This window comes from Lepidochelys kempii, chromosome 8 (assembly GCF_965140285.1).
Source record: "Lepidochelys kempii isolate rLepKem1 chromosome 8, rLepKem1.hap1, whole genome shotgun sequence".
NCBI classification, from domain to species: Eukaryota; Metazoa; Chordata; order Testudines; family Cheloniidae; genus Lepidochelys; species Lepidochelys kempii.
In genome coordinates, this window is record NC_136387.1 from 31,533,148 (window position 1) to 31,549,639 (window position 16,492).

The 16,492-nt window shown below is 41.7% G+C and overlaps 1 protein-coding gene across 1 annotated transcript in view; it reads right to left on the reverse strand.

Annotated features, from left to right (window-relative positions):
* LCP2 (lymphocyte cytosolic protein 2) overlaps nt 1-16,492 on the reverse strand; it is a 51,648-nt gene that overhangs the window by 13,667 nt on the left and 21,489 nt on the right. Inside the window, exons 4-8 of the mRNA XM_073355965.2 lie at nt 8,738-8,803; nt 6,213-6,244; nt 3,371-3,408; nt 2,120-2,303; nt 1,007-1,107 (exon numbers count right to left, since the gene is read on the reverse strand). Coding sequence (XP_073212066.2) covers nt 1,007-1,107; nt 2,120-2,303; nt 3,371-3,408; nt 6,213-6,244; nt 8,738-8,803 — 421 coding nt within the window. The remainder of the gene's footprint in view (nt 1-1,006; nt 1,108-2,119; nt 2,304-3,370; nt 3,409-6,212; nt 6,245-8,737; nt 8,804-16,492) is intronic.

Genomic DNA, 16,492 nt, shown 5'->3' on the forward strand with positions numbered 1-16,492 from the left:
CTAGAATAGTCTTGCTTAACTCCTGATGAAGAGTTTTGTGCACATAAATCAAGGTCAAAAGTTATGAGCAGATCAAGGAGAGCATGGGAGCCTAGTCTTGCATTAAGGAGAGAGCTGCTGTGTCAGGGGCTGTCAAGTTCCTAGTGGCAGGACTGAGACCAAAGAGAGGAATGTGTTGCTGCGTATCTCATGAAAACGATTAAAGTGATTGCACTTAAGCCTGTAGTGCCTCAGACACACCTATTCTTGCCAGAGTTTCATTGTATGGCCTTCCAAGTAATGGAGGGGAGAGGTACAGCAGACTTCATACCACTCAGTAGGGAGTTCAGTGCTTACTGATTAGTTTTACTTGTATCCATATATAGCTTTCATGCACATTTGTGCTGGAATACAGAAAATGTGTATAGCCAGCTCAAGGGCTTGCAAGATCAAAGCCTTAATCTGCCAAATTAGGAAAAGGGTAGTTCTGTTAACCCAGTGGGTGTTGACAAATTCTGAGTGTATCTAAGAAAGCCTTCAGCAGGGGAGGGCAATGCCACTTCTTTATCCTTAACTTTGCTTGTTGCCTTTGGCGAGTCAGTTCAGTGCTCTTACCTTTCCATCTCATTCAGCGCCAGATCCTGTAAACCCTTCCCCCTCCATGGAGTGCTGCCAAATTCAATGGGACTGCCATGGAAGTGACAGTTTTCAAGATCAAGCCCTCTGGGGAAAGCCAGAGTAGTGCTAAACAAGGTGTTCAAAGGCTACCATTTTCTTGAGAATTGGCAAATGGTCACTAATTACCAGTGTATATGGCAACATTGCAGTATAAAACAATTTCCATATATTTGTTCCACAAAAAAGAAGTAATCATTTTAGCAAAAAATAATTTTTCTTACAGCCAAAATAATTTCCCTCCTCTTTGTACACACACAATCATTATGTTGGACATGGAGTTATACTTGGACCTTCTAGGACATAATGCTAACAGAAACAAATGACATATTCTTTAAGAAAAGAAACATACAGGAGTGCCTCTACCCGCATATGATGCTGGTACAGGGGATGGGCCAGGTCGCTGTGGTGGAATAGGAGGCTGGGGAGATGGTCTAGCCGTTGTGGGTCTATCTAAAAAAATAAATAAATAAAAATTACAGACTGAACAGTTAAACACAAAAAAGGTTATTTTTCTTTCTCTCTGATTAGATCTTCATTCTTAAGTTTAGTTTATGGTTATGTAATTTTACATTACATGAAGAATCCAATTTTGCTGTGTTATATCTCTATAAATCCATAGTGACTCTGTCAGTGGTTGTTTTACTTTCCCTGTCCTTTTTACACCTGACGACTAGAATGTCACTCTGGTATTACGTGCACACACACACCCCGGGCTCAGTTGTCTGTTGGCCTACACTTTATGTATTCATTCACACCACTGCAAAGTAAGTATAAAATACACCAATCCAGATGGTAGTGTTTTGCACCGAAGTAAATGACCTCACAGGTGTAGGCCAATGGAGAATCAGGACTAGAAAATGATGAAAGTATGCACGATATGCTCTGGGATCAAGTCAACTCCACATAGAAGCGATATAAAATTACAATGAAAATAGGTGTAAGTATTGTATCTTGCACTAGTTACATAGTGTAACACCAAACTAAATGGGGGGAAGTGTGTGTTTATCTTGATGCAGATCCCAAACAAAAGTCTCAGCCTTCATCCTACTGAAGACCAGGGCAAAATTCAGTGACCTGTTTGTTTTTTTGTTTTTGTTTTAGAGAAACAAACCTTCTGGCATCTTTCTTTCTATGACTAATTTTTTAGCATGTGCTTAACTTAACATGTATATTCACTAAGACTGCTTTGCCTACAACTAATAAGGCCTCTATCCAGCAAAGTGAACTCCTAAGTTGTCCCTTCAATATGCCTAAACCTCAATGTGATAAGACCAGAAGTTTAATGCTTTCACTCTCTTAGTTGCCAGTCTCAGAAAACATCCCAGAGTTTCCACAAATTTGCATCTTTCCATGAAAAGACATTTAGAAAATCCACAAAGAGGTCTAGTAAAAGGCTCTATATTCTATTACCAATTCCCTAAAATATCCCATCCCTTCCAAAATTACATTTTGCACCAGTTACCTATGTACTCAGTGTTGCTTGGAATTGACTTGGCAGGAAATATGACATTATGGGGTGCTACGTCATTGTTGGATGGAGGAGGTTCATAATCATCACTGTCATGTCCTGGTTCATCAGTTGGTGATTCATAATCAGCGTCTTGTTCCTGTTCCTCATCTGGGCTTTCATAATCATCTTCTTCTTCCTGCCATATGCAAGTGAAACACAGACAATGATTAGATACTACATAACTTAATGCAATAAGTTATGTAGTAAGCTTGTGTTTTTTACATGGTCTTGTCTTTCATCTTGCAGGATACCAAATTTTATCACCAGCACTCAGGGATTGTTTCATCTCTTCATCAAATGAAGTGATGGAGTGTATCAACATTTACACAGAGCATAACACTGCACAGCAGTTTAGCATAGGAAATGAATATCCTTTTACAATAGGAAACCCTGAGGAAGCTTAACAAGAGAGAGAGTTGAAACTCAGTTGAATTTTTTTTCTCTCTAGGCTCTCATACTCGACCTATCTCCCAAGCCTCTAAGATTTAAAAAAGTTGCAGGGGATGTACTGGACCTCAGTTTTATTTCTCATGCAACCGATGTCAGAAGGTGCCTCCTAGCGCCAAACTGGGGAATCATCCAGTGGTGCACTCTTCCTTAATGATGCTTCCTGCAAAAGCAGGTCTTTGTTAGGGGCTTTGTAGTCATGTGGTTCTGACCCAGCCCAAATAGGTATATTGTGAGATCTGATAGGACAGTGATGGGCAACCTCCAGCCCGTGGGCCACATGTGGCCCATCAGGGTAATCTGATTGTGGGCCCCAAGACATTTTGCTGACATTGACCGTCCACAAGCACCACCCCCTGCAGCTCCCAGTAGCCAGGGTTCTCAGTTCCCAGCCAATGGGAGCTGTGGGGAGTGGCACCTGCAGACAAAGGGGCCACAGGGACCTGCTGTCTCTGATGTGGAGCTTCTCACTGATCTGTAAATGGTGTAATATTCAGTGTAATTTCTCACTAACCTAGAGGGTGGAAGTTTCAGAAATGCTGGGAACTGGGCTAACTCTGCTCCCACTGAAGTCCATGATAAAGCTCCTATTGACTTCAAGGGTATAGAATTAGGCCAGCACTGAGTGCTTTTGAAACTCCCAGCACATCCTCTTCTTTCCCCTTCTGCTGGGAGTGGGTAGCACAGCAATTGATGGAGCTTAAGGGAACAGAGAAGCTGCTTTGAGTATTAAGTGATCTAAAACATGATTCTTACAAATGAAGACCAGCCTTCTTCCTCTTCTTGACAGTATCCTGTGTAAGGAAACATAACCATGGACCTGTTAGCACATGTTGGCTTCAGAGTACCAAAGCCTCATCAGGTAAAAAAGGCACTGAGCATCACAAATAGTGACCACTAGAGCATCAAAATAACAGACCAGTTTGTCCAAGAAGAGGGATGTGTCTAACTCCCATGGCAGCCAACAGGAATTATGTTCACATATTTGCAATTACCTTCTGGTTGAAGGTTATTAGTTGAACATCCCATGATTTCTGCTGTGACCAAGGCTATGTCTACACTGCCAAGTTTTTTTTTTGCCAAAAGCTATACCTTTTTTATTAAATCGCTTTAATTAAACCACTGTTGCATGTCCATACTGTGCTCCTTGTGCCACTGGAGTGCATCCACACTAGCAGCTCTTGCAACAACACAGACAGCAATACACTGTGGTAGCTATCCCACTGGGCATCTGGTCGTAGGGTGCTTTGGGAAGGGTTTGCAATGCCTCATGGGGCAGGTACAGCATCAGATGATGCAGGTTTCTCAATTCCATTGTTCCATGGGCATCCTACTACATTGCTAGCTGCTTTTCAACTGAAGTGTGTGGGGGAGAGTGTGTGACAGGGAGTGTGTGAGTATGGGGGAGACAGGGAAAGAGACACAGTGTATGTTGGGGGAGAGTGAGTGTGTCGGCATGCTGTCTCCTAAGTTCAGACAGCCGTGAAAGTAACTTGTTCTGAGGCAGGGGGAGGGGAAAACCCCAACATCAGCCCTCGCCTCCCTCCCTGGCTCTGCACAGCACACAGTATATGTGTGTCTCACACACACACACACACACACACACACACACACATTCACCCCGGCCTGCCTGCCACTGTGTTCTTAGTGTGGGAGACGACAGAAGCGTTCCATGTTAATGATTTGCTTTGTGTCCCAGAGCAGAGAGCACCACAGCACTACAGCTGTCTGAATGGAGCTTTGAAAGGGGAGGGGCACATGGCTGCTGAGTTCAAAACAATGGACAGAGCAGTCACTGCAGGCATTGTGGGACATCTCCAGAGGCCAATTACAGCGATAAAAGCAAGCAAGGTGTTTACACTGGCACTTTGGGGATAAAACCTTTCCGCACTCTTGTCAAGGGGGTTTCATTATAGCGCTGCAACTGAGGAGTTTCCTTGCAAAAAGTGTACACCTCTGCTGTGTCATCGCCAAACGCTGCCTTTTGGCAAAAAAACTTGGCAGTGTAGACCAGGCCTCAGATGTGTCCTACCCTTTCAGATTTAAATGCTAGTTGAAGAATAAAGCATTCAGAACTGACTCAGAGGTTAACCTCTCATCTCATGCTTTATCTTGTTGCTAATATTGAAAGTTTGTGTGCAGAGCTGGGCAATTTTTTTTTTCAAATAATAGTTCTTTTTCAACTGAAAAGCATTTTGGGGGTCTCTGTACATATTTGTGTATTCAGGTCCAATCTGCAAATAGTTTTGGCTGAAGGGAAAAAAAACTTCAAGAAAATTGTTTTGTGTCAACAAAATGAATTTTGACTTTTTTATTCAACCAAAATTTTGAAGAAAAATTTGGTTTCAGTTCAAATCTGAATGGAGTTTTTTTCAGATTTTTTCAGTCTGGTCCCTGAACCAAACAATCCATTATTGGCTCAGCTCTAGTTATGTATCCTTTTTAACCCATTTTCAATAGGACCAATGAGGGAGTAGTAACCTGTGGAAGTACGGGTGCTCTTGGCCCAGCTAGTAAAATGTTTATAATGGAAGCTCAGTGCAGGGAAGCCAGGTGGAAGCTGCTTAGCCCCTAATGAAGTCTAATTGCAAAGGGGAGAGGACATTGTGCCTTAGAGGTTCAATAGTCACATGACTGCTCCCAGATTGCATCTATTTCTCCACTTTTCTTCCCCCCATTATTCCTCCATCCCCGCTATTAAAACATCTTTTGTTAGATCTCCAACTTGATGTTTCTCCTTTCATTCCTTCTCTCACCCCTTGTGCTCTCTTGACTTCCTGTCTTTCTCCTCTTGCTCTTGGCCCACTCATCTTCCCTTCTCCTCACCTTCTGCTCTTCTACTTCCCTCCTTTTTCTCTGCCTTTCACACCTTCCTCTCCTTCTCTCCTCACTGCCTGCTTTATCTCCCCCCTTTGTTGTCATTCTCTCCTCCTTTCCCTAATGAGCACTGCAGATATGGCGGTGGGGGGCAAACATGAAGAGCGCTCTCAGCATCCTCGGTAGGCAAGGGGAAATTTGGAGCATCCCCCTGCCAAGAAAACATATCCAAGGACTTTTCTGGCCCAACTGTACCTGTTTACAGAACCTTGTTTCACTCACTCAAAAAACCTTATTGAATTAAGGTATCAACTAGTGTAACATTCCTTATTTGGTAACAGACACAACCCAAGCAGTTCTAACAAGAGATTGCATCACTCTGCACACACCCCACCCACATCCTCCTGGCATGTGCTACTCCCAGGTCTATTAAAGGCACTAGCTACGATAGCCCCCAGCATTTGGGTGTGTTTGAATCTGAGGTTTTCCTTCGTGCTCATCTCTAGTATCAACCATAATTTAGCTCATTAAATTGCAATTAATCCTGGAAGTTCTTGGACAGATGTATTATCCAAACTGAATTACTTCTATCTACTCAAGGTTAAACTCAAGGTAGATGAGAAAAGCTTGAAGATCTATGAGCATAAATATTTATCAGAGAATTTTTGAGTGAAGACAGTTGGATGGCAATGACTGTAAATAAACTGTGCAAGCAGCTAATTAATATTTTAATTTTTTTAAATACGCTGTGTATTTAGATAGACAGCAAGTACATATTTACCTGTATTGTCAGGAAACTTCTGCGGCTGGGTCCTGTGATGACATTAAAAATTTTTTTCACATTTTAATGATTATGAACTAAATATGTTTAAGTTTAGTAAAAGCTATAGCATAATTAGAGTTGAAGATAGTCTTCCAATATACAAGTGAACTTTATTTTGACCCCTTTCCCTACTAACTTTGCCAAAAAGCTAAAAATAAACTGCCTGAAGTTTCATAAACCTGATTCTAATCCAGGCTAGATTATTTTGGAAATGTTTAAGGCAAATTAGACCGTGTGTGTGTGTGTGAGAGAGAGAGAGATGTTTGAGAAGTTTGGTCATCTCATCTAATTTTCGGAGTTCTCTTCTATGTAGCCCCACTCCTGCACACATATGCACATATTTTTAACTGAGTAATTCCATTAAAGTCAGTGGGAACTATTCACTGTCATACAGTTAAGTACATAAGTGCTTGCAGGAGTGGGGCTTATTCTGTTTGTACTTAATTTTGATCCAGTTTGGCCTAAAAATCCCACAGTCTTCCACATTTGGTCAATTTCATGGGTTGTTAATTACACATGTGCAAAGTGGGTGTAAAACCATGCTACCCAGATCATGATGGTGATGTTCTATAGTCATTTTGCACCAGTGGCAATGACTACAAAAGGTGTAGGGCAGTGGGAAGCCAGGGACTCCAAATGTGTGTTAATCTGTGGGCTTTGGCAAGGACTAGTGCTTTTCGCTAATTTCAACCAAGGTTTATAGGATAAATAATTTAGTTATTAATAGTGGTTTATGTTTATATTGTGGTGCCTACTGCATTTATGAAATCTGCATTGTTTAAGAGGGCTCAATGTCAGAAGCTACTCTCATCAACTGGGGAGCAGGAGGGACACACCCACATGCAGAAGTGAATGTAAGCTGGTACGCCCCGGTATGGCGTACCGGCAAGAGCTGGTGCGCCATACCAGGACCGGCTTTCCCAGACAGCAATTTAAAGCCCTGGGGTAGCGGCGGCGGGGCTCCGGCGGGTATTTAAAGTGCCCTGGAGCTCCAGCCGCCACTACCACCCCGGCCCTTTAAATCCCCGCCGGAGCCCTGCAGCCAAAACCCTAGGGTAGCGGCGGCGGGGCTCCGGAGGGGATTTAAAGGGCTAGGGCGATACCAGCTTCTGGAGCCCCGAGCCCTTTAAATCCCCACCTGAGCCCTGCTGCCCAAGTCCTGGGGTAGCAGCGGTGGGGCTCTGGATGGGATTTATAGGGCCTGGGGCTCTGCTGCGGTAGCGGCAGCTGGAGCCCTGGGCTCTTTAGGTGGCCCCTGGGCTCCCAGCCACCTCTGCAGCTAGTAGGTCGGGAATGATTTAAAGGGCCTGGGGCTCCCAGCCACCACTACTGTAGCTGGAGCCCCGAGCCCTTTAAATCAAAATTTTTAAGGCCCTGCCTCTTCTGGTTGAAGCTACGTCCCCTGCACAGGACTCTGGCGTTCCAGTAAGTCCTTTAACTTACTTTCACCCCTGCCCACATGTAGGGCTGAAGGGGTTAGTTTGGGGATTAAAGGGTCCACTGTGAAGTCTGGAGCTGCTATTTTAGCTATTGTAGCATGGCAGTTGTGTTTTCATAATGCTCCTTTCTTTATGATGACAGCAGTAAAAAAGGCTCCCCAGATGACCCATTAAGAACGTTTTCCTGAACTCTCCATCCCAAGAATCCCATCATGGATGTTTAGGGACTGGTGACATGAAAAATAGAATTCAGAGAAATTCAGTCAATTTATCCTAGTGGCTGAGATTTTTTTCAGAGCTCCACAGAATATTTTGACAAATTATCTATTAAAAGTAATTAGCAATGTCTAAATCACCTGAACAGCTTAGAAAATCTCAAGCAATAATGAACAAGAGATCCCATATTTTATTAAAATAGAACACAGAACCCCACTATATTAATAATTTTGCTAATTTGTGAACCTGCTGATACTCATTCAAAATATTCAAAATAAATCTAAAGCAGTCTCGTGCCTTTTCTCGCCAAAGATTTAATATCAACATCCTCCAGAGACATTTCCTATTAAGGTTTTCTTAATTTTATAATATAATATACTGATATAGTCGTATATTACAAAGTATTGTAATTTTTATTCTGTTTTATTCATTACAATTTGTCTTTAAAGCACACCTCCAATAGTATATTAATATTAGTACCATAAACAGTAATAAATAATTGTAATTAGCTTAACTTCCCAAAATATGGCCCAGTGTTAAAACACTCATGCACATGAGTAAATTTGCTCACATGAGTAGTGTGACTGAGCTCAATTGGGTTTCTCAATCTGAAAGTCATGGTAGGTTTGGGATCTTAGTGAGGTTGTACTGCACTAACATGAATAACCGTAGAATGAATAAATTGAAATTCCTTTTTATCATGTTTTCTGAGACTAATTTTGCTATTCAGTAACACTGGAGATCTTCTGTTAGCTCAAATGGAAAATTATTCTGAAAAGTTTTGTCTTAATAGTTTGCAAAAGAAAGAGGACTGAAAGGTTTACTTACCGTTTTGGGAAGAAACTTATTCTTCCTTCATTCCTATTGATTTCTTGACTTAACTTACTTATGATTCTGTTTAAAATAAACAAACAAAAAAACCTATTATACAAAAATGATTTCCTTAATACCTATCTCCTCTTCTTTTAGTTCAATGCTGCTTTAATTGGTTATTCCACTTATTTGATTTTTCTTTTTTAAAATTTTATTTTCCTTCCCCTTCCTTTTGGGTAAATAAAATCTGTGAATGCAGGGTATCATACTCTACTGCATCACTAGGGTGGTTGATATGCATTCTTATCTCTATGCCCAATGCACTATAGTATTTTTATTGTCAAAAACAAAATGGCCAAAAAAATTGAAAAGTTGGGAGGGAGCACACATCAGAATGTGACACCATGTAACATAATGCTGATTGGTTAAGCATGATCTCACTTGGGTGATCCACGAAGAGGTGACAGCAAATGCTTCTACAGAGAAGCTTGTGGAGGGGCCCCTGTGGCAGAGTGGTGGAGTCCTGGAGGGGCTTTCAATGGACCAGAGGAAATAGGGGCTGAATGTGAATGTGAAGGAACTGCTGAGGCTGATGACCTCACAAGAGGTAGGGGAGCCTCTGGCAGGGGTGTTTGGTCCAGGTGAGAGTTGGAGAGTGAATCTCGAAAGAGGGAGATGGGGTGATGGGGCATCATAGGGAATAGGGAGCCAGAGGGTCAGAAAGAAGGTCTGGCTGGACTTGCCTGGGGATAGAGGCTACCTGAGAAAGGGTTAGTAGAGCTCCAAGGAGGGAACCCGAAAAGTCTGAAGAGTGCTCAGCTTGCAGTTCACCCCAGAAGCTTCCCACATAATACATCGAGGTGGGCTTTGGAGGGGGAGAGATTCCTTCAAGAAAGTGAGCACTCCCAAAGACATTCCAGTGACCCAGCAGCAGGGGTTGCGGCTGAGAGATGACACTGGACATGCACAGGTCACGGCACAATATGTATGTATATTTGTAAATAATTAAGATGCTCCAAGCCAGACTTACAACGTCAGGGTAAGATCAGCAATTTCTGTGCATACAACTATTTCTCTAAGGCTTCCAGTTCCATTCTAGATTACATTTGTTCTTATTGTAATAAGTTACTTTTATTTTCACTAACTCTGATTAAATCAGAAAAGGTATTTAGTCACCAAACTGACTACCACTTTTTGAAGGGATGCTACCTAATAATTACCACATGCAAGAGAGTATCTCTGGGTTTCCAATTCCTGGGGAGAAAGGGTTAAAATCTTGAAACTTGAAATCTAAGAGAGACAAGAAGTGAATACTTGATGGTGGCAGCAAAGGTACCTGACAGACCAGGGGTTCTCAACCTATATGCTATAAAAACTCCATGGCCCACCTGTGTCACAACTGTTTTTCTGCCTATAAAAGCCAGGGCCAGCCTTAGGGGGGAGCAAGTAGGGCAATTCATTGGGGCCCCACAAAGCTAAGCTGCTCAGGTTTAGACTTAAGCCCTGGGTGGTGGGGCTAAGGGTCCCAAGCTTCAGCCCTGGGTGGTGGGGCTTCAGCTTTCTGCCCTGGGCCCCAGTGAGTCTAATGGCAGCCTCGCTTGGTGGACCCCCTGAAACCTGTTTGTGGCCCCTGGGGGCTCCTGATCTCTGGTTGAGAACTGCTGACCGAGACTACATGGAGATTCCTTGAGCTCTGCCCCCTTCCCTGCTCACAGTGCATAGTTGCCAAGTACCTATGCGGCCGCAGTTCACCAGAGGGGGAGCAGGTCGTCACAGTGTAGAATAAGCACTCCTGACTCTTCTTATCCTCTGCCTTTTCAGCCAGAGTCACCTAATCGGGATCCCTTCCATAAGCAGAAGCAGACAGGATAATCTGACCTATGTCACATCCAGCATTTGCAGGCTGTGCCAAAAATATTCATATATATTCAATATTTTGGGGCTGAGACACTATGACTTATGTAATTTTTCAGTAGTGCATGTTTGCAGTATTAGCGATGGGTCACATGAGTGATATTTTACCTTGGAGCAGATATGCAACTATTGCTCGTGATGTAAAGTAAACAATAACTCTAGAGGTTTCAAAGTAGCAGCTGTGTTAGTCTGTATCCGCAAAAAGAAAAGGAGTACTTGTGGCACCCTAGAGACTAAAATGTATTTGAGAGTAAGCTTTCGTGAGCTACAGCTCTAGAATCCATGGAAGCCAAGAGAGTAATCTGTACTCGCTGCCTTTGTGAGAGGTACCCTGAGACTCAGGGCCAAATTCACCACCAAGGTAAGCGGATGCAACTCTGTTAAAGTCAACAGAGCTGTGCTAGCTAATGGCAGTAGTAAACCTGTCCTTGAATATTTTATTTTGTTTTAAAGATAGTTGTACAGTTGTGATGAGTCATGGTCTTATTTTTAATTCCCCTTGTGCCTTTGGTCAGGAAATAACGTTAGGAAAGTCCCACGAATGCTGAAAACGCTTTTTGAGATTTGCATTTCGACATAGTTAAAAACATCCAAACTACTTCTAGTTCTTTTTTTTTCATGTAGGTGTGTCAGATATAACAATTATGGAAATAAAATATTTGACGGTAAAAAGTCAAGAAATTAAAGACCCTGTTTGGTTGGTGCCTGACAAAAACAACAACCCTTCTGACTTCTCTAATATGATACCATCTTTTCTTACTGTACAATTACACCACAGGCCTTAAACAGATCAGTCAGACTTTGGCATCTGTTCATACGCCAAATTCATTGATTATGGCTACAGTGTAAAATTAAGGTGACTATTTTTATGTTCCTCTTTCTCTGTTTTTCCGCAAATCAGGACCCTCTAATTCCTTCTGAAATAAGCAATAACATGAAACATGTGAGCTCTTTGGGGCAGGAAATATATCCATCTCTGTGGGCCTGATTCTCTAAAGACTTCTGCACAGGTCTCATTTTATGCACTGGGACTAGTTACACTGAAATCAAGCACATGTTTAAGTGTGTTGTTTGGTTAGGGCTTAACTGAAATAAATGCAAGCAATCCAGCACTATCCTATTAAAAAAATTGAACTAACATATTGCATCCAGTACCACCCAAGCAACGTTAATCTTATTCTCAGTATTCCTTTCTCTATCCTCCTTGCCTCTTCCCCCCGCCCTTCCCCCTTGGCCCCAGAACATAGTGTCTTGAGGCACTCAGTGAAATTGGAAATAATTCAGGGAAAGGATTGTGTCCTTACTCACCATGCAAAGTTCCATGGTGACCTATCATTTTGTAAGCAAGTATCAAATAGCAACTTAAAGTTATAATTATCCTATCTGAAAAATTAGAAAACGGAGTCATTTGAAGTCATGGACACCCAGCCAACCACCCTGCTATAGTGGGAAAATGGGGAGGAGGCTGCAGGAAAGCATTAATATTTTCAACTTTTCTTTTCTGCACCAGAACTTGGAGTTCTCTGATTTGTGTGCAGATTTGACATTTGCCCTTTTTAGAATCCCACAAACAATATCCTTGTTTAAAAGGGATTCAGGTTGGATATGTCTGAGATCCTCCCTAACACAAGCTCTAAAAAGCAAGGAAGTACCAAGTTACGGAACACCTCTTAATTGTGTCAGACACCCTGTCTCCACAGAGTGACAGATTCTACATCTTCACAAGCTACTTCCTTCTGCTGCAACTGATAAGTAAACTGACTGCACCCAGCCTTCTCCTCTCCCTTAGCATATAACACATACAACTTTACCTACAACCTCAGCAACTATTCTGGGGTAATGTATGTAGACAGGGTAGATATGTTGTGTGTTTGCAGGGAACAGGGTTTGAAAACTCATTGATCTGTCAAACTTTTTTTTTTATGAGCAGTTCTCTTTTTTTTAGTCTCTTTGGGAGTAGTTTACATTTTCCATTTCTTTTCCATTTAAGTAGGAAAACAAAGCATCCAGTCTAGCTCCAATAATCTCTATCCAGTCAGAACATCAAAGATACTGGGATTTCTGGCCATGGAGAACTTGCAGCACTGACCCCCACATTGGCTGCAGAGGGAATTTTCACTGAGCAAAGATTGCAGGACTTGGTGAGCAGTTTGCTCATCTCATCTTGCTGAAATAAATTCATTACTTGCTGCTTCAAACACTTCCTACTATATCATTCTTCTCAGATGAAAAATGTTTTTCCCTACATATAATATCCACAAATGATCTTTGCTCCTTTCCTTGTTTCTTTGTAGTTCTCCATCTGTCTGTATCCATCTTTTGTTGCTTGTATACTCTTTGAGGCAAGGAGAGTCTTTGTTCTGCATTTTGTACAGTGCCTAGCACAATGGTCTCCTGGTCCATGACTAGAACTCCTAGGCATCGTAATAATAGAAATAATTCATCTATCACAAGCCTTCAGCCAAGGCTTAGCGATGACATGAGCAAACCATTTCTTGCTTGCTTTTTCTGAGAACTGTGTGCCCTTAGCAACAAATGTTTTTATAGAACATTCAGGCACGGAAACAGCTGGGTCTGCAGCTAGGTAAGGGAGGAAGTATCAAAACCACACTGCTTTTTGAGATGGGAGTAGTGGGTGATAGGACAGGATAAGGCCATGCAGCAACACTTGCAAAAAATGTTGCTCTTGGACCCTTCTCTCTGCCTTCTCCACCAGCCGCTCATCTTAGAATTGGAAGGAAGTTGAAACAAAATCCTCTCAAACCAGCTTGTTTGCCTAATTATCTTCAAACGTTGTGGGTACAAGCAGAGTCCACCCCAATAATATTGGGGCCAGAGATAGCAAGATACATGAGGGAGCTGGGGGCAAAGTCCTACACTCTGGAAATCCCATTCCTTGGGCATAGTGAAGAGAATATCTGATTGTCTTGTGCCACCTGTGCTCTGCCCCTGGAAAACCAGTTCTGCAGGGCAGACACAATAGCATCATGTTGGGTTCAGAGTTCACTGAAACTCCCAGCTAAATCTCTTTTATTTCTCCTGCTTCTAGTGAGCTTGCATGCACATTCATCCCAGAACATCTATTTTAAAAAGAGATTGGTCTTTTTGGTCCCTCAGTTTTTGGTGTTCAACTTGAGACCCCATTCAGGGGCCTGCTTTGATGGACACTCAGCACTTTCTGAAAATTAGGCCACTTTAAAGTTTCTCAAGTTGAGCACCCAAAAATAGAGGCATCCAAAATTACTAGTCACATTTGACATGTAGGGTATATTTATACAAATATAAATTCACATAGGTGGAGTCCTTCTCAGGAATTCTGAAGGTTCCATTGGATTCTGTTTGCATTAATTGAGAAGAGACCAAGCTGCAGACTTCAAATCTGGGTTTTGATTCAGCCTGATATAGGGACAGACAGAGTGATCAATTCTCCCCCCCCCCCCCCAAATGCAGCTGCTTCTGAACCTCCTCAAACTTCCAGAGTGTTCATATCTGTGGTGATGGTTTAGCCCATTATAGAGAGGAAGGCCAAGCATAAAGCTTGGATCTCAGTTTATATTTTGACTACCTGCCAATGCTTGGGGCTGTTCTGATCAGTTTCTTATTCTGACCACGTTGTATTAACCAAGACATATTTGCTGAAAGTTTGCCTCAAAATATTATGCAGTGTTTACTCACACTTGACACAGAAACAAGAGCCTTAATTATCATTTATAAGCTCAAACAGAGATACTGAGTAGCAAAAATAAAGCAAATGATAGTGCTGCTTTTGTGACTGAAGCTTTATGATGTGAGCACCTTGTCCATATGTTCCTTGCTATTTACGCTGCAGGCACCAATTGCAGTTCCACGATTAATGCTGAGTCCTGTTTTGCACGAAAGGAGAGATTCAGCCTCTTTGTTCTGTATAAAATGCAGCATCTCCTCCCCAAGAATGCATTTTCTGAGAGTTTACAAGTAAATCTGCCAGTTTGTGTTTGAAATTAATATAAAATTGGTCTATTCAAAAATTTACTATCTGACAGAATAATGTGAATTATCTTAATAAGAAAATACCACTTCAAATGTCCATATAATTAAAATTAATTGAAGGGTTTATGCATAGGGTATATCTATAGACATTACTTTACAACTGAGCAAAGTTATTAATGATTGTTTTATTTAATTGTTAGGATTTTACAGGCTACAGACAGAGGTAAGTCAACAGCTTGGACAACTCTTAAGTAGGACCATTGGGACATAATTGGCAATTATGTGGGTTACCTCTTTTCTTCTGCTGCTGATTTGCATGCAACAGTTTTATTCCTTGTAATGAGTCATGAAGCAGACAGAATATGTAGCAAGAGTTCTCACAAGCACATGACTTGTGGCTGACAGTTACTTCTCCTAGCATGGCTGCATGCTAGTTTAGGCCATCTCCCAGTGGCACTGATGCCTCAGCTTCACTGCCCATTGAGGCACTTCTGCAAGGTAAACTGAGGCAGGACAATATGGAAGTCCTTGATGTGCTGTGACTGTTTAGCCTAAGGACTGGTCTCCTTCTACATCTCCTTTCACTTAATACGGGCCTTTACAACATAGTCTTTTATAACAAAGCAATTTGTCAATTACAAATTAAGGGCTGGATTCACCAGTATACCACTTGGTTGTCTTCCACTACTCTGATGTACCAGAGAATCTGCCCTTAAAAGTTAATATTTTGAAAAGTGATGTAAGTTGATACTCCATAACTTCAAATCATTAAAAATATCACATGCAACATTCTCTTGGGTATCTTGTTTAGGGTTCAGGTACGATATTTTTCAAAATTATTTAAAAGCCAAAGAAATTCTTAGACCGCAAATTATATTAACGTGACTATACAAAGGTAACACAATTATAATTTTATGTATACATTGTAATATCCCCAAATTAAACATAAACTGGAAATTGAGCATCAAGGTCACATATAAAAGACATCCAAGTATAGTACAGTATAGAAATGCACAGTGAAGGCACTCAAACCACTTTTGCTCTGCCATATACTAAAGGGGGAGGGGAAGATGTGACAATAGCTAATCTTTTTAAAAATGAGTTTAATCAAATCTGGGACCACAAATAGTAAAATGCCTTAATCATAATCATATAGTTATTGCATGACATCACTGCAGGGCAGAGTTAAGGTTATTTGGGTGCCTCGGCTGTACATTTTCTTGTTTTAAAATGTTTTGGATTTCTTTTATATGTAATCTGAACCTCAATTTCCTATTTGTAATACTTGATTTAGGGATGATTACAACATCCCTGTAATGTTTTTTTTAACTGTTATGTTACTGATATGCACTCTCAACTGTAACTTTCTTTACATAGTTTTGATGTTTTTGTTTTAATTTGTATGTGGGAATACAATTACAATTAAAAATTTAAAAAAAGGACTCCTTCTTATGACACCAGTTAAAGTTAAGCATGTATTTAAGTGCTTTGCTGAATGAAGGCTTCAAGTCAGTCAAAGATTCTCAGCAGAGAATTTCCCCACATTGTAAAGAGACTCAGCACTGCCATAGAATTGGCAGAGGCAGCTTAGCCTTCTCCACCTGCCTAGCATGAGGTTGGCAGGCCTGGCAGAAGTTACCAGGATTGGAGACCTCCTGGATTACAACCAGGGGACTGGTTGGATCCCTATGCGCTCAGCAGACGCATAGGGCTCTTTGCCCTTGGCACCCCCACCCCCCCGGCGTGTACTTCAGGAGGTGGAGGCAGCCTTATTGCCCACTTATTGGTTTTTCCTCGAGCGGGTCCTGCGAGAAGGTATCCCCCATCCTCCCCCCACCTCAGGCCCTTTGGCCTGATCTTCATCAGGCCCATGAGCCCTCTTGGCCC